The sequence below is a fragment of the Phragmites australis genome, chromosome 4 (genome assembly GCF_958298935.1).
Source record: "Phragmites australis chromosome 4, lpPhrAust1.1, whole genome shotgun sequence".
NCBI lineage: Eukaryota > Viridiplantae > Streptophyta > Magnoliopsida > Poales > Poaceae > Phragmites > Phragmites australis.
Window position 1 is genome coordinate 37,012,125 of NC_084924.1, and position 21,261 is coordinate 37,033,385.

The 21,261-nt window shown below is 42.4% G+C and overlaps 2 protein-coding genes and 1 long non-coding RNA gene across 4 annotated transcripts; 2 read left to right on the plus strand and 1 right to left on the minus strand.

Moving 5' to 3' along the window:
* Nucleotides 1–11: 11 nt before the first annotated feature.
* Nucleotides 12–4,775, plus strand: LOC133916317 (uncharacterized). The gene is made up of 3 exons (XR_009909482.1): nucleotides 12–259; nucleotides 2,300–2,476; nucleotides 4,513–4,775. It is a non-coding gene; the product is annotated as an uncharacterized LOC133916317 (long non-coding RNA).
* On the minus strand, nucleotides 1,527–4,075 carry LOC133916315 (INCREASED PETAL GROWTH ANISOTROPY 1-like protein 1). 2 transcript variants are annotated; one of them, XM_062359934.1, is made up of 5 exons: nucleotides 3,304–4,071; nucleotides 2,289–2,605; nucleotides 2,050–2,161; nucleotides 1,827–1,958; nucleotides 1,527–1,742 (listed from the first exon to the last, which is right to left on the minus strand). In XM_062359934.1, exons 1-5 carry the CDS (start codon nucleotides 3,919–3,921, stop codon nucleotides 1,668–1,670), a joined length of 1,254 nt encoding a protein of 417 aa, XP_062215918.1. In that variant the 5' UTR covers nucleotides 3,922–4,071; the 3' UTR covers nucleotides 1,527–1,667. The 2 variants fall into 2 exon arrangements, with proteins under 2 accessions (XP_062215918.1, XP_062215920.1); XM_062359936.1 differs by lacking the exons at nucleotides 1,527–1,742; nucleotides 1,827–1,958; nucleotides 2,050–2,161; nucleotides 2,289–2,605 and adding an exon at nucleotides 2,615–3,225 and having other exon boundaries at nucleotides 3,304–4,075.
* Nucleotides 4,776–14,528: 9,753 nt separating the features above from the next.
* LOC133916318 (pyruvate decarboxylase 2) lies at nucleotides 14,529–17,439 on the plus strand. Its single transcript, XM_062359938.1, has 6 exons — nucleotides 14,529–15,190; nucleotides 15,286–15,449; nucleotides 15,819–16,469; nucleotides 16,556–16,673; nucleotides 16,772–16,960; nucleotides 17,044–17,439. Exons 1-6 carry the CDS (start codon nucleotides 14,657–14,659, stop codon nucleotides 17,212–17,214), a joined length of 1,827 nt encoding a protein of 608 aa, XP_062215922.1. The 5' UTR covers nucleotides 14,529–14,656; the 3' UTR covers nucleotides 17,215–17,439.
* The last annotated feature ends 3,822 nt before the right edge of the window (nucleotides 17,440–21,261 follow it).

Here is a 21,261-nt window from a genome sequence, read left to right on the forward strand (position 1 = left end):
ACGGCGACGGCGCGAGAGCGTCTCGCTGACTCGCTGACCCATGGACCCGGATGAGTTGGCGAGCCGCCCCGATCGGGTCTCCACGAAGCCTAGAGAAAAAGTGCGGGCGGGGCAGAAGTAAACGTCGGCGACCGGCGGGCGGCAGCGCGTTGCCGCGACAGGATGACGTCAATTTGGACCGACCCCGACGGTTGTTTCCGCCGCGAATTCGCGTCCACCGCAGCTAGGAATTCACCCAAGAAGGGCCGCGGGAATCCAGGTACTTGTGGGCGATTGCTCAATAGGAGTAATTCTTTGCCCTCATTCCTGTGTGAATTTGTAGATTTAGCAAGCCATTATGCATTTCTGATGCCTGCGTCCTTGCCCTCATTATGCGTTTGTCTTGGGTGATTAAATCCTCGATAGGGCTTAGTCGCAAATGAATAATCGTGCGCATTCTGTATCTCGCTCATGCCTGCCTTCGATATGCAGCAACGGGAAACAGGAAGCTGGAAAGGTAGGCAGTATCTAGTTGATAGGTGCCCGTGTCTTTTTTTTTTTTCTTGTGAGCAGCCTTCTGGAATTTCTGTAGTTTTTTTATTTTGTAGAGATTTGCCAACTGGAACACTTGTGCATTTTTAGCAACCAACGTGATCCTTTAGGGTTAAGGAACATGAGAATTTGGTACGAATTTCATAGAAAACAGGTCAGTTCCTGTAGGGATAGGAAAAATTGTTCATTCCAAACCGGCCTCAGGTTCGCAAAAATAGATGTGGAGATGATAGTTAGTTAATGTCTTATAAACTTTGCTACAGCCAAGAAACAAAAATATTGTCAGGTAATTGTTTCACGGGTTTGAGTAGTGGAAGCAATGGTCCAGTTTTGAACTTTGAGAACTAATCTATCTGTTTTCTTCAGCAATCCTAAAAAAATTCTGGAACAAATAAGCCTAGAGCTCTGCAGTTCAGAGATAAAATCACTAGAGATAGAACTATCAGCAACAGATTTATCCAATGACTTCTAAGTTCTAACTGTTGTGAATCTTTTTTTTCGATGAATTATGGTTGTGAATCTTCACTAGGAATTAAAGGGACACTTACTGTTTCCAAGCATGCATAATAGGCTGAGAGCCTTTTTACGGTCCTTGGAAAGGTACCAAGAGGTACCAAAATTATAGCTTGAGTTTGGTACCTGAGGTACCAAAATTTGGTACTGGAGGTACCAATTTTTAGTACCTTTCAAGTTATAGTCAGTGGTGCCTCTTGGTACCTCTCCAACGATGGTAAAAAAGCTCATAGGCTGATCATTCATGTATTGTTTTCACATTGGTACTTCATAGTAAGATTTCACCTGATGATCTTGGGGGACTCTTATGTTGGTTGTCTGGTTGATTTATACAAAACAAAGTAGCAAATAAGTTGAACTTTAGTTCCTCAACTGAAATTTTAGATGTAACCATGGATTGTTCACTGAGTTAAGGGTCATATGTAAGATGCATTTAGAATTTTCAGAGCCTCAACTTGTACCTAAGAGATCAGCAACTTGGATGCAGAATAAATTAAGCTTTATAAAATTGTGTGCAAAATTATCATCAAGATTTGGTGGACTCCACTTGGAACCAGATTTGGCAAAACTTGATCATCTATGTTGATCTTGGTGACTTGTATTTGAACACATGTAAACTCAGATCACTCTGACTTGCTTGCATACATCTTTAGTTCTTGAAATGCTTTCCGGCATCCTTCATCGAAGCCACCTGCAAGCTGTAAAATTATTTTGGTGCAATTAGTTAACTAGTCTTATACATAGTAACACACAATGCAAATTCGTGATTGGAACCGACCTACCTGATGTATGCGGAAGGCAAAGCGGACACCTTGCAGAAGCAGCTCCTCATCGTTTGCAAATGGATCTGACTTCAGTGCAATCATAATGCGGTTCATGTATTCTTTTGCAAGCTTCAACGAAGCCATCTTTAGCTGTTTAATGTAGCATGAGCATGCACCATATGTGTCATATATCTATCAACATGATTCATTTGATGTGTCATATAAGTATTGGATTACACACTTGGTTTATGATTCCGGAGTCGAGCATCCATTCCCAAGGGATCTTAAGATCCCTGTATCTTCCACTTGCACTGTCCCTTACTCGTTCAGTATTATGAATACCTTGTTCAATTCTACAGCAAGGGAAAGTACAATTAGGTGAATGTTGATTACTTGATAGTACCATACCACAGAGTTCAATAAAATTAGTAATGCAACTATTTCTTTTTGAGTTAAAATACAGTTAACTCATCTACTCACTTATCCTGCAGAGCTTGCATGCTCTTGAGAGCCATAGGTGTAGCCACTCTCCTGTCATCATGGAAGGATGATGCTTCTGATTCTAGGTTCTTCAGATCTCGATAGGTGAATGCCGCTTCTCTCATGGCATCTGCTTTCTTCTCAGGCCAGTTAGGGAAGTGCTTGAGCACTGCCCTTTCATCCACAAGGTATGACAATTCTCCATCTAGCCACTTCACAAACTCTTCAACATCAGCTATTTCCTTGTACGCTGCATTCTGAACTTCACTTGCCAGGAAGTTCACAAATTCACCCTGATTTTCTACATCTGATTTAATCTGTTGGAACGGAAATTATAAGAGGAAATCACTGATACTCGCTACAGTCACAAGTAAGTTACAGTTGCGACATTGAGACGGTATCCAAAACGCCACTTTGACCATTACTTTCCATTGTAACATGTTTATTAACCCCAGTAAAACTGTAATATTATAAAATAACATTTTGCAACAAATATACACATATCATCACCTAATATTTATTAAGTTGCTAACAGCCAAAGTCTAAAAGGTTTCGCTGCGCGCGTCCCAAAATGTCCCCCTTTTTTTACTGAAGGGGGCATATGAGGAATATCAAAGCATGACTCAAGTTCTACACTTACTTGTACAAAGTAGTATCCACCACTACATATTTTACTATCAGTGGTACCACTAAAGAGTTGTGAATTATCATCAACTCTAGAAAGAAGAACAAGACAAAAATTGGTGAAGAATCTTTTTGTCACATGGATGGAAGGAGAGGAAATGACATGTTCTGATGAATCTAGAAGTTTTGAATGATGAAGGAACATGTTATGCAAAAATAGATTTCCCTTGTGCATGAAATGGAAGAGATATTCAGAAATTAATTTCTTGGTGGCAGTCCATATCTTCTCTGATGTCTCTAATCCTATAAAGAACTGATGGCTAACACATATAAGTAAAACAATATTTGTACCTACTTATGCTTATAAATGTTAGAGAATATTTGTACTTACAGCTAAAACATAAGCTGATCTGTTCTCAATCTCCCCAATCATCTCTCGGCTGTTAGTGGCCACTGGAGTTCCCGCAGATCCAGACTTTGAATCATTTTTTCCTTCACGTCGCACTAACGACCGGTACAACTCGACTACCTCTGGCACCCTTTGTACTGCCTTTGTGCTCCTCTGCAACTTGGAAGGTAATGGAGGTGGTGGGGGAGGAGGAGCCATGCATCCTTCCTTTCTCACGTTTATCACCGGTTTGATGCATGTCGGACTGGGCGGTGGATTTGGAACCCTTGGTGCCCTTGATCTCATTAGCGTTGTCCTCGAGAATTGCTGCCTGCTGTAACACAATGAGTTGTTGAGATCTACGGCTTCCTTTGCTTCTTCGTTGTTCTGGACAAACTGCTTTTCCTTGGAGTAGCTGATGCTGGTTGTAGAATTCTCCAGCTTCTTCCACAGCATCCTTTTATCATTATCCTGCCCTTCGAGAGAGGAGACCTGACCTTTCAGTCGGCTCACTTGGTGTCTCAATTGCTTGTTCTCCTCTTCCAGAGTGCGGTTCCTCTCGAGCAAGCCATGGAGCTTGCTTCTCAGAAGCGCAACACACGCATCGCCCTCCCTCATCATCTCTTCCTCATCAGAGGAATGATGTTTCAGTATGGTGCTATTGATTCCTCTCTTATAGTTTATAGATGTCTCCTACCTCCTCACTCATATAATGCTAGCATTAAAGGTGATGTTTTAAAGTGAGGTGCTGTATCATTGTTTGAGCCTACGCAAGAGAAACTTATTATTGTGCAAGCAAGAAAGGGTGGGGGATTAAGTTAGGTAGGAGCTGTTGCTGGGCTAATTACTTGTCCTTGAAGTGATTGCTATGGGGTAGCTGACATGTCTATGGAACTTGACTAAAGAAAATGCACCCATACAGGCTTTACATGTTTTTCTTTTTTACCTGTGTGCCAGTTTGATTGAATTAAATTACCCATGTCTGTTTCCTGGATTTGAGCTCAGTAGGTGGTTAAGATTTTATTTTAGCTTTAGCTGTTGGTGTGCTATTCTACTCTAGCAAAGAGGTAAACTAGATTGGTCTGTCCTCCTTTTCTTTTTCCCTTTATTTTCTTGTTTCCATTCTTTCCCGAAAATTATGTTGCTTTCTTGATTCCATTGGTTGTTTATTCTTACTTCAAAGCTTGATTGTAAGCTTTCTTCTGTCTCAAGTTGTGTAAAAGGAATTCAGATGGAGCTCCTTTACCAGCCAGTGGACATCTTTCATCTTTGGCTAATAAGAGACAAGTAAAAGATTTGAATCAGAGGAAGAAAAGGAAATAAAGGGAAAGCCGACCGATAATAAAAGGACAAAGAAACTCTGAATGTGTTTACCTTCTAGAATACACAAAGATGTTACATTCTTTCAGATTGTAGGTCTTGTTGAAGTAACTGTAAACTTTGTGGAGTAATGTTTATAATTTCTGATTACCGTTGTTATTGCAGTAGCAGCAAACCTTGCAGAAATAATCCTTCTGATCTCTGAAGATTCAAATAAAGCTTTTCATTTGGTACCTGAAGAAAGGTACACATATGTTTATGCCACTTATCAATAGGTTTAGGGGGGCAAATGGCAATATGGACCTACAATATTAAGGCTACATATTAAGGCTCTGAAACTGTTATCAGAGGTGGCAACACAGCAAGAAGTATAGTGTAAAGATAGCATAGTAAGGTGACGGCAAGAAGTTACCCTTTGTAAGGTGGTGTACGGGTTCTAATTTAAAGTTCCCTGATGCGTAGGGAATTGCTGACATGTTGAAGGAGATCATTGATTTCATTGTCTCAACTTCCACATTTTAGATTGCATCTGAGGCCACACGCAGCAGAACTGCAGAAGCACCTGAGTATTAACCAAGTTCTACGTGTTTTCACCCTTTTTTTCCTTCAGAATTTATTGTTGAAACTGCTGCATGTATGCTGTATGGTGCATGAAATGAACTGTGAAAGATGCCTCGTCAAGATCTGTGTGTGGACCTCCTGATTGAATGTGCCTCTGTGCATAAAGATGGAACGGAAGTGACACTCATAAATGTGAGGAGCTAAGTCGCCTAATTGCAGGTCAGCTGTACCAGGGAGTGAGCATTGCAATCATTCTCAGTCCAGGCTACAGTAAGATCCAACAGATTGATGGGGTCGTCTGGGGCTGAAGGTATGCATCGCTTTCCTTGAACGCCATTAGCACGCTGGCTTCGCTGACTGATCCCATCACGCGATTTTGATCACAAATTGCATCCGAGGGCCTATTGGGTACAGATTAGATTCTTTTAGAAATGTTTTGGTTCTGGATTTTCTTTGGAAACGTTTCTCTGATAAATAGAAATTATCTTAAAATCGTTTGGTAGCTGATTGGATTCAGTTTCTTAAACGAGAGGATGGTGGTGTAATTGACTAATTTACTCTTGGCTTGATTTGTTGTTTTTTGTTTTTCTGAGTATTTCATGGTTATTAGTTATTTTAACATGTGCTCATATCAATACAAAATCAACAAGTTTTATAATGTTTGGAGTTATTTTTACTATGTATTTTAAAGTATTTTAGCCGATTTTAATGGTGTAACAATAATCCTATTTTGGCTCGAGGGGCCACCTAGTAGAGAGAGAGGGGAGAGGATAAGGGAGGGTGAGGAAGGCTCAGGCATGAGAGAGAGGGGGAGGCAGAGAGATCTCGATAGAGCTCGATGGATCTCGGTGCGGGCACGCAGAGCTATGGGGCATATTAGGAACCACCCTCTCCCTTCTCCTCCTACAAATCGCCCTCTAGCCTGTTTTGTGAATCGTTCTGCGTTTTCGATCGTGTTTCCGGAGCGAAACGGGCGCTGCCCTCCCATTTAGTTCGCGTTGGCTTGTTTCTCGTAGAAACAGTTTGTGCAAACCAAACTGGCTTGATTTGAGAACATTTTTCACTAGGAACCATCTAGCTGGCCATCATGTTTTAAGGTTTGGTAATAAGAACGCGATACGGATACTATATCTTGTAGGATAGTAATACCCTAAAACTCGTTTGTTGGTGCTACTTGCTTCACAAACACTAGCCGTTTCCAAAGAAACACAGGTGGTCAGGTACATTTTGCTGGACCTGTTACTCGCCAGTCCTGCGACCTACCTGCCTGCTGTTCTTCAATTCCAAGTTACTGCTCTTATTCAACGTTTACCTTTTCCGCTCCAGCTTTTCTCCTGTCATCAGAAGATCAATAGCGTGGCGAAATATTCACACGGCATAGAATTTGATGGTTTCAGCTCTGATCCCAGAGCCTCCAACTAGAGCAACCCTGCAGTTCATGAATTGAGACTCAAGAGGAGCAGGTTTAATTGCATAGTACAATACGCAGGTCAGGTCTAATTGGAGCTGGTGTTGGCCTTAATGAAACCGAGGCGAGTTTGGTGGCCTCAGCTCATCCGCTGGTCCTGCGGAACAGGACCGAGCGTCGCCTAGACGCACGATGGACGTGGGACGACAACGACCCCGCTCACTGTTGCGTCCTTCTCGCCGCCACGGTCAGTGTGGCTTTGTCACTGACGCTTAATATTCCACTGACGTTTCTCCATGGCTGTCACGCACGTTTCAGTAAAAAAAAAATGGTGGTGTTGGTGCGAAATGCTTCGGGCCGACAGGAGCGGCAGCATCTCTTGGGATTTTTATTTTTAATTTTTAATTTAGTCAAAATGGACCTATTTCAAAAATTTGATAAAATAGGCCTCATCACCTGTTCAATAGGCGAGAACCAGGCTTCGGCGTTTTGTGGCCCCGTGCTTCTCACATGGTGTGTTGAGTAAGTGAGAAGGTTTGATAGAACCATTATCTGTGTAGGCTAGCAAGTGTGAGCAGACATCGCGTACTTCTCATACTTTGTTGCATTAGTATGGGAGGTGTGCCGTCAACCGGGATGGACCAAGCACCTCATGCGAAGCACCCTAGTTCAAGAAGGTGTCGATGTCGTACTGAGGAGAGCGACGCACATAACGCTAAGGGTGTGTTGCTGCCTCATCTTCCTCTTCATCACAATCATTGAACCCTGAATATGCATTACGGAGTACGACATGTTAGTATAACAGGCAACAATAAACTTTACGAAGTAGAGAATCCATTGTTGACGAAATTACCATTGTCCATGGGAGGAGCGCACGACCATGACCCAGAGGCATATGTGGCAAACGGCATGGCGCCAAACTATGGAACCATGATGGAAAGTGAAACAAGATTTTGTTGAGTCCACCTATGTTAAGTGCATGTAATGCAACATATTCATTATTTGATTGAAGTATCTGGCAAGTATGATGGACGTGGGGTTAGAGGAGACTAAGCCGTAAACATTGAGGACAGGTGAGGAGACCGAGCAGTAAAAGTCGACGTCGAGTGAGGCGACTACAGTGGAGGAACAATGTCAGTCCTGACGCGACAAGAGGTCATTGTCAAGATCTTGCTCGTCTGCTTGTAGATCCTCATAAGCGACGCCAGCACCTCTGACGCAGAGATCTCTAGCCCTTGTCTCGCGTGTTGGATATATTGACTGGCCTCCACATGTACTTGTTGCACAAGGTCCCTCCTCGAACAAATAATATGAAGCTTAACATAAGTACTTTGAAAGTTAATCTAAGGGTAGAACGCTAGATGTTACGAAAGAAACATACCACCAATGACAAGGCCTAGTCCCTACGCATTAGGTATATGTCCTTCACTCTCAGTCTGTGCCTCTGCACCTCAGGTGGCATGAATGTGACCCGTGTCTGTGTCTGTGGTAGGAACCAATGCTGGTACTCCACAAAGGCCTCGACAGAGTGTGGCTGGTCCTCCTAAATAACGTCCTCTAGAGCATGTTCCCACAACGTCACCTAAGGCTCCACATGTGGCACCCATATCGCGCCATCCTGCAAGACATTATGGTGTATTAGCTCAATAACATTGCAAAAATAATGATTGGAAAAAGCAATTCATAACATTTACTTGTAAACATGAGGAGCCACGATGTGGACAACGTCTACGAGATAATGCTGGTGAAGATCGAATCAGTGCATCACCCCGTGTGACACGTATTCCTCGATGAAGATGTTAAACACCAATGGCTTCCTAGTCATCTAGTAGTCCATATCCATAACACACAATGAAGAGAGTTCGTGGGATGAACAGTTGTGGGCGTCCACCTCACTGAACGGTGTCCACCGTATGTTGTCGTCCATGAGCGTGTCCAACTGGGCCATAAAGTCAAGGTATGACCTACGCATCTACACGTGGGCCCATGTTGGCTTAAAAAAAAGACTCGTCATATGCATTAAATCAAAGAAGCAAAATATTGAATACATGAGACGTATGGATCACAAGATAACTTACCCGTTGTCGACACCACAAAGAACTCATGGTTGGTCTGTCCTTGTCATCTGGCCTGGACTTCATGGCAGGGTACACCGAATGTTCCATAAGCAGTCGCCCAATAGAGAGTAGCTCGTAGGACCATAGCTGAACAAGCAACGAGAAATGGGTGAAGATGGCAATCCAATCCACCTTCATGTAGACCTCGCACTGACCCCTATACGTCGTGGCCAGCATAGCTGAAGCCCAACTATATTGGGGGACCTCCTCTAATGGGGCATTGGCTATCTGCCTAGTGTAGTGGATCATGCCCTCCCTCACTGAGCTATCGTACGTGCTGGTGAACATGATCAGATCGAACAACTAGAGCAGGTAGGCCTCCAAGTGCCTACACGGCTACACACAGTGACATTGTCAGCCTTGTGATGGATGTAATCTGCCTGTTAGTAAAAACAAGAAAATTAAGCACATAAAGCAAGAATGTAACAAGAAAGCATGAAATAGAAAATAATGTGTCGTGAACCAAAGGACCCACTTCTTCGTAGCGCTATGCATCTTGCTCGCAACAAATAACTTATACACGGGGGAATCAACCCTCCAATAACGCTAGAGAAGTGTGCTAGGTGGTCCTCACACCAACTAGGCTCCATATCCACAGCCACCGTGACCCCAATGCAAGGTAGGCCAAGTAGGAACGAGACGTCGTGTAGTGTAGGCACTATCTACCTACATGGAAGGTGCAACATGTGTGTTTTGGGCCTCCATTGGTCCAAAAATGTTGCAGGATCGATCATAGGAGAACCACCTTGTAGCCTATGCTCGTCTGATCGCCTCGTCCACCTCAACCAATCTGTTGAGTGGGAGTAGCCCCGCTGCGTGCAACCTACAAACAAAATATGTTCAAGTTATGCACGGAGAAGACTTGACGAACAACAGACAGTAGGCACGTGAAAACTATGTTTTGCAAACCCGGGGATCCAATGCTCATCCAACCTCATGAGTCATGACCTCCTCTGGAACCCATAGACGCAACACCATGAGTTTAACCCCCCCCCCCCCTCGAACAACTATTAGGAAGGAGTGGTGCCTGCCATCCAATTGTGAGTCAAGCAGCTCCAGTGCTAGTAGTGGTCCCCAACCCCAGTAGGCGTACATGCTTTATATCACAACGTACCACGAATTTAACAAAACACAGTTTGTAATAACATGCTTGAAAACTTAGAATAACCACAAAATACATCAAAAAATAACAATACAACTACCCCTAAACTACATAACCTAAACATAATAAAAAAAATACTAAACCCTAAGTACTTTATAAAAAATAACAATACATATAAAACATATTTCAAATATTATAACCCTAAATACCTCAAACAACTAATCTAACTATCAAATCCTAGGTTTCATTGTTACTCTACCTTGTTCTAAAAATCTACCACTAAATCCTATAAAATACTACAACAAAAAATAACAGTACAACTACCCAAACATTATATGTTCATAAGATCTGAACCTTGGTCTGTTGGCTAACCTAATAGGGATCAAAAGCCAGTAACGAGATTACGTAAATTATCGACAATGAAGATCAAATCCGACAGGGCTTTGCCATTCTTCTCTTGCCCTCCTCTCCTCTCAAGCCTCTCTTTTTTTTAGATTAAAATGAGAATTCAGACATATTTTTGCCCTTTGATGACAGCAAGGCATTTCTCACCCTCCCAAAGAGCGAGAAATTTCCTTGTCCCTTTTCCAACACTCTAAGAGGGATATTTTTCTAAATCTCATCCTCTCAGTGGATGATCCATTTGCCAGACCCACCAGGAGTGCAGCTCCCTCCTCTCGTCTACTAAGTGGGATATTTTTATAAATCTTGTCCTCTTAGCAGGCGATCCATTCTTGGTCTTGGTGGCGGTCATGTAGGCCACGGTGGCAAGTCAGGTGGCCTCTCCTCGCCCTCTAGTTGGGCGATGATATTGTTTGCCCTTTTAGATCTCTTGGCTTGTATGTTTGTACATATTTTTCTTAATTGCTTAAATACAAATATTATAGCTTTAGATGTATTTACTACATTGCCTTCAATTTCTTTTTTGTATTCTTCAAGTATCATAGTCCCTAAAGGATTAGATAACTTATTAAAATACCTTTTGACTACTCCTTTATTATTATAACCTTGTTTCGTGGTAGTGGCATTATATAGATGATGTTGTGAAATTTTCTTTATGCCTTTCCAATTAGTGAGTATTAATATTTTCTATTTCTCTTAATATTTCATTCTGGTAGTATATCCTAACTTATGATCTTCTGCTATAATAATACTTGATATTATATTTGCAAAAAATATTTGAATTATTTCATGCTTTCTTTAATTCTTCGTAAAGGTTAGGGTTTAAATTATTTCATGCTCTCTTTAATTCTTCGTAAAGGTTAGGGTTTGAATTATTTCATGCTCTCTTTAATTCTTTGTAAAGGTTAGGGTTTGTTTCTACCATACACATACGCGCCAAGTCTATTCTGCGTCTAGGTGCAAAATAGACTTGCACTGCGCAACTACGGCCGATCGAGTCGGATCGTCACTCCTCCTGCTCCAATCCATACCCAGAACCTTCTCCAGGCTGGCATCATCGGTATCGGACATGGCCTACTTTAGCTACATGCACACTGACTGCATGCTGCCCTCGTTGATGCTCTCCAGCTCGCCCTTGTTCGCGATCGCCGCTCCACCTGCACCACCCCACCATAGCTTCTCAAATCAATCGATGCCAGAGAGGCATGCATGGCTACACAGGCACGCAAGGAAAAGGAGGCATATCGTGGTAGAGGGCGTGAGAGAGCACCTAGCTTGACAATGCAACAGACTGGGCGGGAGGCCGCGGGGCTCGGTTGCGCAGACGAAGCCTCCTCCGCCATGGAAGCTTCACTCTTGCAGTATGCAATGGTCGAAGTGGAGGGGACATGAAGGCTATATTTTGATGAAGTTTTAGGATCATTATATAATTATAACATGATACTACTTTTGTAGTAACTGATCTACCTTGTGGATCGTAACTGAAAGTGTGAGCAGAAGTGAATGAGCTACGATCACATGACAAAAAGTACATAATTACGATCAAAAAAGATACCAAGTTACGACCAGAGAAAGTACCAAGTTACGACCATATATATTTGTAGTAACTAGCATATCTTATAAATCATAACTATACTGCTTTTGAGATCATAACTAAGAATGATATAACAGTTTACAGTACGCTAGTCACATTTTATATATATATATATATATATATATATATATATATATATATATTCTATTGAATAAGCGAGATTTATTTATCATCCTCCGAAAGACTCCTATTTTTACATTTTTTCGAAATTGACGTCTATCTCTTCCAAATTAAAAAATATAAAAGTAAAAATTGCTCCATCTCTTGGGTCGTGTACCAGTGAGAGAAGAGAAAGGGCGAGGTACACCTTCTTATGGCAGCCCGTCCTGATTTTCCAAGGATGGGCCGGGTTCTAGCTTTTCAGACTGTGTAGCCACACGAATCAGCTTTTCAGGCCTTGGGGCCTGTCAGGCGTTTCAAGCCGAGCCTTTTTCAGGCCCTGTCCCAAAGCCCCGCATGCCCAAGCATCAGGTACCTAATAAAAGGGGAAAAGTGACAAATTTTCATGTAACGCTGATGCATGGAGTGGTAAATCCAAAAAGTTCTAACCCGTGATGGAGTCAATCCTGAAAGTCCTAAAACACGATCACGATCCAGGCTATTATTACTCCGGGCTATGATTCCGTACCACAGCGTCCACCGGATTCCTTCGTCGTGTCTACCATGGGAACCACAGAATTGAACTGCGTGACGGCTGTGCCGCAGCCGATCTACAACTGGCCATGTTCGGTCGCAGCTCGAACGAATAGGAGTACATGCAGAGTACTATCAGAATCATTCATTTATAATACATGTAGCCGTACGAACTCCGTACGGATTACGTCCAACGGGCCTAGCCCCTGGGTTTGACCTTGGACTAGCCCCTGGGTTTCACTTAGACTAGCCCTATCAATTTTTTTTCAGAGTGATATTTGTATTGTAAAGAAATTTTCATTTTTTTCGGCGTTCTAACGATTTTCTTTTACGGTTCTCTTTATGACGGAATTTTCAGTGTCATTTTTTTAAGGATGAGATTCTCTCATTTCCCTTCGCGGTTCTTTTTAAAGGAAAGTTGTTGAAGATGAAAGAAAATAAAGGGAATAAAAACAGAGAAGAAAATCAGAAAAAAAATGAAATAAAGTAAATATGGTTAGAAATGATCTTAGAGTCGCATGTTGAAGGGAGATGCAAGAAAGGGCAACGTACAGAAAGAAGTTGGCCACAGCCAGCGGTACAACCATGCCGGCGCGTCATGCGTTGGGAAAACTCGTCTCGGTTTCGCTCTGAAAAAGACTCGACTGTGGTGTCAGATGATCATTTTTGTCTACGACGACTGACCCTTGGTTGATTATAATGATTAACCACGTTCTGTCGAGAAAAGCTTATGCTCGACTGCTCATACATGACGAAACAGAGCACTGGATCTTGCATTCTCACGGCTATACGTAAGAAGCAAGAATGTCTTTCAGATGGATAGACAGTACAACAGCTCAAAATACGAGTTCCCTTACTGTATATGGAGTAGTAATAATACTAGTATGGACTCTTCATTCTTTTCATTCTAATGGGATCAGATTTGTCTGCATTTGCCTGTAATCACTCACAGATTAAGCAGTAGAAGGGAGCTATCAACACGCGCGTGGATATATCGTGACGACGCCTGCGACTCTTCTCTCTTTGGAACGAGGCATATCAGCATATGCGATGCTTCCGGCCCGGGCTGTATACCGCGACGTTGTTTCGCGTTCGCTGCTACTTTCCCTGAGGGTTCGTGGCTGCGTTCCCATTCGAGTCTCTAACGCTAGGCCAGCCGCTGATGGGGCTCTACCACTGATGGGATGTGGCCGTCTTGTAGGTAAGAACGGACGAGAACGGGAAAGAGAAATTTCATTACACCATCTCCAACGGTTTTCCTTCAGGGACCAAAATCCCTTCACGACGGGATTTTCGTTCCCTTCAGCGCTCCAACGCTTTCACTTCACGGTTCCCGTCACGACGGGATTCCCAGAGTCATTCCCTTCAGGACGGGATTCTCTCTCCTTTCCCTTCGCGATTCCCCTCGAGGGGAAGCTGTTGGAGATGAGAGGAAATAAAGGGAATGAGAACGGGGAAGGGAATCAGGAAGGAAACGAAATGAAGGGAATATGGTTGGAGATGGTCTTAGCACTTACAGAGACATGTATTATCAGAATCATTTATTTATATTAAGATTTGTATTAAATATGTAGATAAAATTTTAAAATATATAAAAAATCAATAGAGAGTAAATGGTGTGTCCACGGCTCCACGTCCCGTGCGAAGTTACCTTTCTCCCCGAGAATGGGTCGCGCAGCGGCAGAGGCAGAGCCAGGTGGTGCTTGCGCTGCTGAATCGAGTCCACCTTGCACAGCAAACAAATACTATAAAAAAGTGACGTGCGCCTCAAACCAAACCGAAAACCATCCACCGCACACGTGCCTTTCCCTGTTTACGCAGCGAAGTCTAACCAAACCCACCAGGTGGCTACCTCGCTCACACCGACGCGTGGGGCCACCACCGACCCGTGCTACGACCCCGACCCACACATACATCTCACTGGTGTGATTGCGCCGCGGGCTCACCCGTCACCGGCCGCGGCCCCTGGTTTCCCTGAGAGGAGAGAGGTTTACTTGAAGACCCCTGTTTTTAACAGAAATCTCATGGAGCGCCCCCGCGTGCCACCTCGTTATAAAAGGGCAGCTGGTGCCTCCTCTGCGAATCATCGAACAGAACGAACACACGTCAAAGCGCAAACTTCAGAAAACCCTCAGAAAATCTTATTATATTCACTTGATTCCACCGCTCCAACTCCACTCGACCGCCCTTGATCCTCCCTCACCATTGGTGCTTGATCGATGGACACCCACGTCGGATCCGTGGATGGGCCGTCGCCGGCGGCGGACAGCGGCGCTGTGGGCTGCCCGGCGTCGGCGCTGGGGTGCCCGATGATGTCGGCGGCGCGCCCCGCGGCCGCCGTGTCGGCGGGGGAGGCGTCGCTGGGGCGGCACCTCGCGCGGCGGCTGGTGCAGGTCGGCGTCGGCGACGTGTTCGCCGTCCCCGGGGACTTCAACCTGACGCTGCTCGACCACCTGGTCGCCGAGCCCGGGCTGTGCCTCGTCGGGTGCTGCAACGAGCTCAACGCCGGGTACGCGGCCGACGGGTACGCGCGCGCGCGGGGCGTAGGGGCCTGCGCCGTCACGTTCACCGTCGGAGGGCTCAGCGTGCTCAACGCCATCGCTGGAGCGTACAGCGAGAACCTGCCGGTCATCTGCATCGCCGGCGGGCCCAACTCCAACGATTACGGGACCAACCGCATCCTCCACCACACCATCGGCCTCCCGGACTTCTCCCAGGAGTTGCGCTGCTTCCAGTCCGTCACTTGCCACCAGGTGCGCTCGTGCCCCCCTCCCAATTGCTTGTTGTGATTTTGGGTGGTTCTTAATCTGGTTGGTTGATGGCTTGTTTGCTTTGTTCGTGGATTCAGGCGGTGGTGACCAATCTGGACGACGCGCACGAGCAGATCGACACAGCCATCGCGACGGCGCTGAGGGAGAGCAAGCCGGTGTACCTCAGCATCAGCTGCAACCTCCCAGGGCTACCTCACCCCACCTTTAGCCGCGACCCCGTGCCCTTCTTCCTGACCCCCAGGTACCCCCATGTCTCTTGATTGTTTGATTCGTATGCTGCTTTTATTGAATCATGGAAATTACGCCCAATCTCTCTACCTCTAGAACTTGCAATGCATGTATTGATCCGAGTGCTGTCACGTGTGAACTGAAGATTTTGTTAGTCGAGAAGTGCCTAATTGAATAAGTAGCATTGAGATAGTGCAGTTCGATTATATATGAAGTCATCTGATGAAATCTTCAGCCTAGATGAACAGTGATTTGATGTCATAATGCAGTGCAGTTTTATTCTATTTGAAGTCATCTGATGAATTGATTGTGTTGTAATATCGCACTGCAATCTGATGCCATTTGAAGTCATCTGACAAATTGATCTGTTGTAATGTTGCAGGGTGAGCAACAAGATGGGTCTAGAGGCTGCAGTAGAGGCAACTGTCGAGTTCCTGAACAAGGCGGTGAAGCCGGTGCTTGTCGGCGGCCCCAAACTGCGCGTGGCGAAGGCAGGGAAGGCCTTTGTCGATCTGGTAGATGCCAGCGGCTATGCCTATGCAGTGATGCCATCGGCCAAGGGACTTGTGCCAGAGACGCACCCCCACTTCATGGGCACCTACTGGGGCGCCGTTAGCACTGCCTTCTGTGCTGAGATTGTTGAGTCGGCAGATGCCTACCTCTTTGCAGGCCCCATTTTCAACGACTACAGCTCTGTTGGCTACTCTTTTCTCCTCAAGAAGGACAAGGCCATCATCGTCCAGCCTGAACGTGTCATCGTCGGGAATGGCCCGGCATTTGGATATGTCATGATGAAGGAGTTCTTGTCAGAATTGGCTAAGAGGGTTAAGAAGAACACCACTGCCTATGAGAACTACAAGAGGATCTTTGTGCCTGAAGGGCAGCCACTGGAAAGCGAACCGAATGAGCCGCTGCGTGTCAATGTTCTCTTCAAGCACATCCAGAAGATGATGACAGGTGACAGCGCGGTGATCGCCGAGACTGGTGACTCGTGGTTCAACTGCCAGAAGCTGAAGCTGCCGGAGGGCTGTGGGTGAGCATTCTGATGGTACAATGTTCTAATGGTTGCCATAATTTGTTTTGTGCCTTGTTTTTACGAGGATTGTTTATTTGCTGCAGGTATGAATTCCAAATGCAGTATGGTTCAATTGGATGGTCAGTAGGTGCATTGCTCGGCTATGCTCAGGGAGCGAAAGATAAGCGTGTGATTGCCTGCATTGGTGATGGGAGCTTCCAGGTGAAGTTTCATCACCTGATTAAATATGTGTTTCTATCTGCTGCAGTTTGGTGGATAATGGCTCGATTCTAATGTGATCCTGGGGGAACCTTCTGCAGGTGACAGCACAGGATATGTCAACTATGCTGCGGTGTGCGCAGAACAGCATTATCTTCCTGATCAACAATGGCGGGTACACCATTGAGGTGGAGATCCACGACGGACCTTACAATGTCATCAAGAACTGGAACTACACTGGCCTTGTAGACGCCATGTACAATGGAGAGGGCAAATGTTGGACCTCCAAGGTAAGCAATTGTCCATAGGGTACTAGCTGATGCTATTACAGCTGAGGAACTGTTGCTGATGGATGCTACGATAACTTGCACAGGTGAAGTGCGAGGAGGAGCTGACAGAGGCGATCGAGATGGCACTGGGGGAGAAGAAGGACTGCCTGTGCTTCATCGAGGTGATCGCGCACAAGGACGATACCAGCAAAGAGCTGCTGGAGTGGGGCTCGAGGGTTTCTGCTGCCAACTCCAGGCCGCCGAATCCTCAGTAGACCAGCCTTGCAAGTCCGAAGCATCAGACTTTCAGCAGTAGTAGTAGCTCGATGGCGCACAATCGAATAACGCGTACTCTTTGCCTTTCTGTTACGCTCTCCTCCTTGTTTAGCATCTGGGTCTCTGTTCTTGTTTTCTGTGGCTCTGTATCTACCCGTGACAGAACTCTTGTTTCAATTCCATGTCAATACCGCGAGGATTATGAGGAATTTTCATCTTGATAATTGCCGTTTGTGTCGCGTGACTATCTGTTACCAGTTTATTTTCAGTGATCAGGCGAACATTGCCGTCGGTGAGTGAATCCTGTGTTCTGCATCTGTAATTCTCGTCAGGGAGAGACCAGTTACGTGGTCTTAAACGTGTCTGTTGTCTAGCGTCGGCTGGTCGAAGAATATACAACGGAGGCCGCTGGAGCCGTATACGAGATGAGGTGCATGAATGAACTGATGGAGCACGGATCGTGCTGAGACGCAGCATGTCTTGGATGTTTTTAAAGGGTTGTGGTGCGCGGTACGGACGCTTTTATGCCCATACCACTTGGAACTTTCCAGAGCAAGTTGCTGAAACCTCTGAAAAATCTCTTAGAAAAATAGGAGGAATAATATTATTAAAATTCATTTAAAATCTAGTGAAAAAATAATAAGAAAAAAGTACAACATATATTGATTATTGTCGCTTTATAAACTCATATGAGAAAACCTTTAAAAGGAAAAAATCTATAAGCGATTTTAGAGAATAATAGATATATCTTTGATATCTCTTTTAAAAATCCCAAAATGAAAAATAAGAGATAGGACACATGATTGTGTATAGATATTGTCTCATTTAAAATCTTATATGAGAAATCGTATAAGAAAAACTCATAAAAGAAAAAAATATAATATAATTATGAATATGTTATTAGTTAGGAATAAACTCCTGAACTTTGCAAATCTCGAAATAGTCGCATACCAATTCTACGAATATTTAGAATGTGAAAGTTGGTAAGAACTTAGAAAATAAATCACATGATTTAGTTTACAAGATTTCTATCTCTCTATTACAAGGATAGAACAAATTAAGAGCAATATGTTTAGTTATATTACTCTTTACATAAACTGTTTATATTTGAGCAATGCATATCTTCATAGATAATGATTGGTGATTCAATGAAACCAATACCACATGACTTTTATGTGTTTGATCATTCTACGAAGCTATACACATGTATGTGATGTTTTAGAATTATAGATAGAAGTAACCACTAGAATCTGTTTTGATGACTCCTATAAGATGGCTATATTACTACAAAATCAGTATGTGAGCTGGCGTTATGAGGATCAATTATATAGCTAGAATTTGGATATCTCACTATGGTTATATCTTAATTTTTCTGAAAGAAAAACATAAATCTTTTGTGTCATAAAGATATCTATGGATATCCTCTTTGACTCCCGCTAATGGCGTTATTAGAGATGCGTTTTTTTAAGTTAGCAAGTTATCTGCAAATGCAATATCAGGCATGTTACGGTTTACAAGATACATGAGCATTTTGATGGCACTAAAATATAGAACTTCAGGTTCAATATCTTTTTATTATAACCCTTCTGTGGAAGAAACTCATTTAGTCAGTTGTACCGCAATTAACTTAATTATTTGAAGTCATAGAATGACTTTAAGCTGTACACAATATATATTGCGATTTGTATTTAGATTCAAAATGCGAAGTCCATTAGGAATTTATATATCCGAATCTATCTAATTTATTTGATCTAACAATGATATTGAATATGAGAACATAATTTCCATACATACCATGGAGTATGCAACATCGTAATTGATGACAGCTCTGAGTGAAACCTTATGCTACTAGCCTCGCTATTTCACCACCTTATAGAATAAAAATATGTTTTGCTTCTGTAGGGAATATATTGGAGGCGTATGTATTACTTTGTGAATACATCTCTTTTTGTAAACAAGTACAATTTTACCCCAATTGCTTCCTTCTATTTAGTCCAGTCGAGTGCTTGAGACACCCTACCATGGCCATGGACTTTAGTCTGGATCCAATTGAAGATTTTCTGGAATTTTTTAGAATAAATATTTGTCGACAATTTATAGTCTTTGATATTGATTGAAACTATAGAATCAATATAGTTTATGAAAATATTATCCTATTTAACTCCTGTATTTTCTAAAACAATGGAGTTATAGTGTTCTTATGACCCAACATTTGAATTTGTGTACACATTTCTGTTGGGTATTTGGATGCTGAATATTCATAGGCGTTTAGATAGTGAATATCTATAAGATGTCTATCAACTTAGTATTGATTTGCATTTACTGTCGTGGAGGAGGAATTTCTCTGTTTTCGCGATAGCTAGTAAGAAGCTTTATCCTTTATGATCGCACTTCTCCCCTCTTATTTTTGATTTGGAAGTTGAGTAATTTTGTTTGGTACTTTCACTCTTTCCGGCACATTCCTATTAGAAATATAGGATTTTGTGACACCTTTATGACAGGTACACACATCTGATAGATTATCAATATATTGCAAATATAAGATGCTCTGAATAATGGTTCAGATCTCTATTACGTGGATATAAGATTGAATATGAACATGTATGACATTCTCTTTTAATTCCTAGCATTTTTTTTTATTAATCTCCCTCTAATACCGAGAATTGTTCTCAAAATGTTATGAGCATATAGGTAATAAATGTCTCATATGAGGGACTCGAGGTATTATATGATTGACGGATAATTATACCTTATATGGATCTCCAATGCCCTTTGATATATGTTGTACGGTGGTGATACTGGTATGCAGAACGTAACCAATTCGCAGATGAGAAATACTTAGCCGAAGTCAAATTTTCATGTATTAACTGCAACGGAGGGAGCCGTATGATTGCAGTTAAATGAATTTGGTTTAATGATACAGTGTGTAAAATCGCATGTCACCAAAAAGATGTTAAAAAATTACAATTCTATAGTTGATCATGCAAATAAATTGATTCTCTTAATGAGATATTCAGCTTGACCATTATGAATGTGCACATAAAGTACTTAATGCAGTAATGTTCAAAGCCAAACAGTAATTGAATGCATGTTAAGGAACGATATTATCTATGTAAATGGATTTGATCCTGCATCCAAGATAATTTTCTCTAATTTTAATTATGTGAGTAATGTGTTTGACATAATTGTGGTGCCTTATGTATAAGGACACATGTGATATTATTTTGTAGATGAATCAATCAATATTGTAGAATATCTAGATGGTTCATAATACTACTGAATAGAGCCACATATATGTTCTTGAAGATGTTTAAGAAATTGGGTGGCACATTTTAAATTTTAAGGTAAGAAGGCCTTAAAATAAATTCTCTGTGACACATGTGGTACACATAAATCTGAAGATTTTGAGAATACTATAACCAATAGAATTTTTAATAATTTCTCTCATAATCTCTAAGATAGAGTGACCAAGGCAATCATGCCAATTCTTGATTTGATCAAGATAAAAAAATATTTTATATGCAAAAAAAATATTTTATACGCAATATATGGTACGTGATTTGATGTATGTATCTAGATGGTATTTTGGGAAGATTGTCATATCCGTTATTTTAATTAAGAGGAGAAATTCCTCTTTGTTGTCATTATGAGTTTTGATATGAAAACCATTCCGATAGATATCTCTATAACTTAGTAATGTACGAGTTAAATCGGGATACAATATAGCATAACGATTATGACTTGCGAACCCATAGAAAGAGTAATTATAGCACGATCAGAGCCAACAATCACTACATCGCGTCCAATGATTATCAAAATATTTTCTTATCTCTTAGTAAGAATTTGAAGATATTTTAGTTTGCCTAAGTATATAATTTATGGTATAGCCATCCACTATCGGATTGACTCCCGTAGAAATTCATATATATAATTGAAGAATTTAGTATGTAATTCTTTATCAGATATATAGAATACATACATACTTTATTGTAGTATCATAGTGCTGATACAATATTGTATTATAATATTTAATGCGACATAGATAA

Excerpts from the sequence above, each read along its gene's own strand:
- LOC133916315 (XM_062359934.1), bottom strand. The coding sequence starts at position 3,921 with ATGATGAGGGAGGGCGATGCGTGTGTTGCGCTTCTGAGAAGCAAGCTC. Across the intron at positions 1,959-2,049 it reads ACTCCGGAATCATAAACCAA|CTAAAGATGGCTTCGTTGAA; the intron begins GTGTGTAATCCA and ends TACATTAAACAG. Across the intron at positions 1,743-1,826 it reads TTGCCTTCCGCATACATCAG|CTTGCAGGTGGCTTCGATGA; the intron begins GTAGGTCGGTTC and ends ATAATTTTACAG.
- LOC133916318 (XM_062359938.1), top strand. The coding sequence starts at position 14,657 with ATGGACACCCACGTCGGATCCGTGGATGGGCCGTCGCCGGCGGCGGAC. Across the intron at positions 15,450-15,818 it reads CCCTTCTTCCTGACCCCCAG|GGTGAGCAACAAGATGGGTC; the intron begins GTACCCCCATGT and ends GTAATGTTGCAG. Across the intron at positions 16,961-17,043 it reads GCAAATGTTGGACCTCCAAG|GTGAAGTGCGAGGAGGAGCT; the intron begins GTAAGCAATTGT and ends TAACTTGCACAG.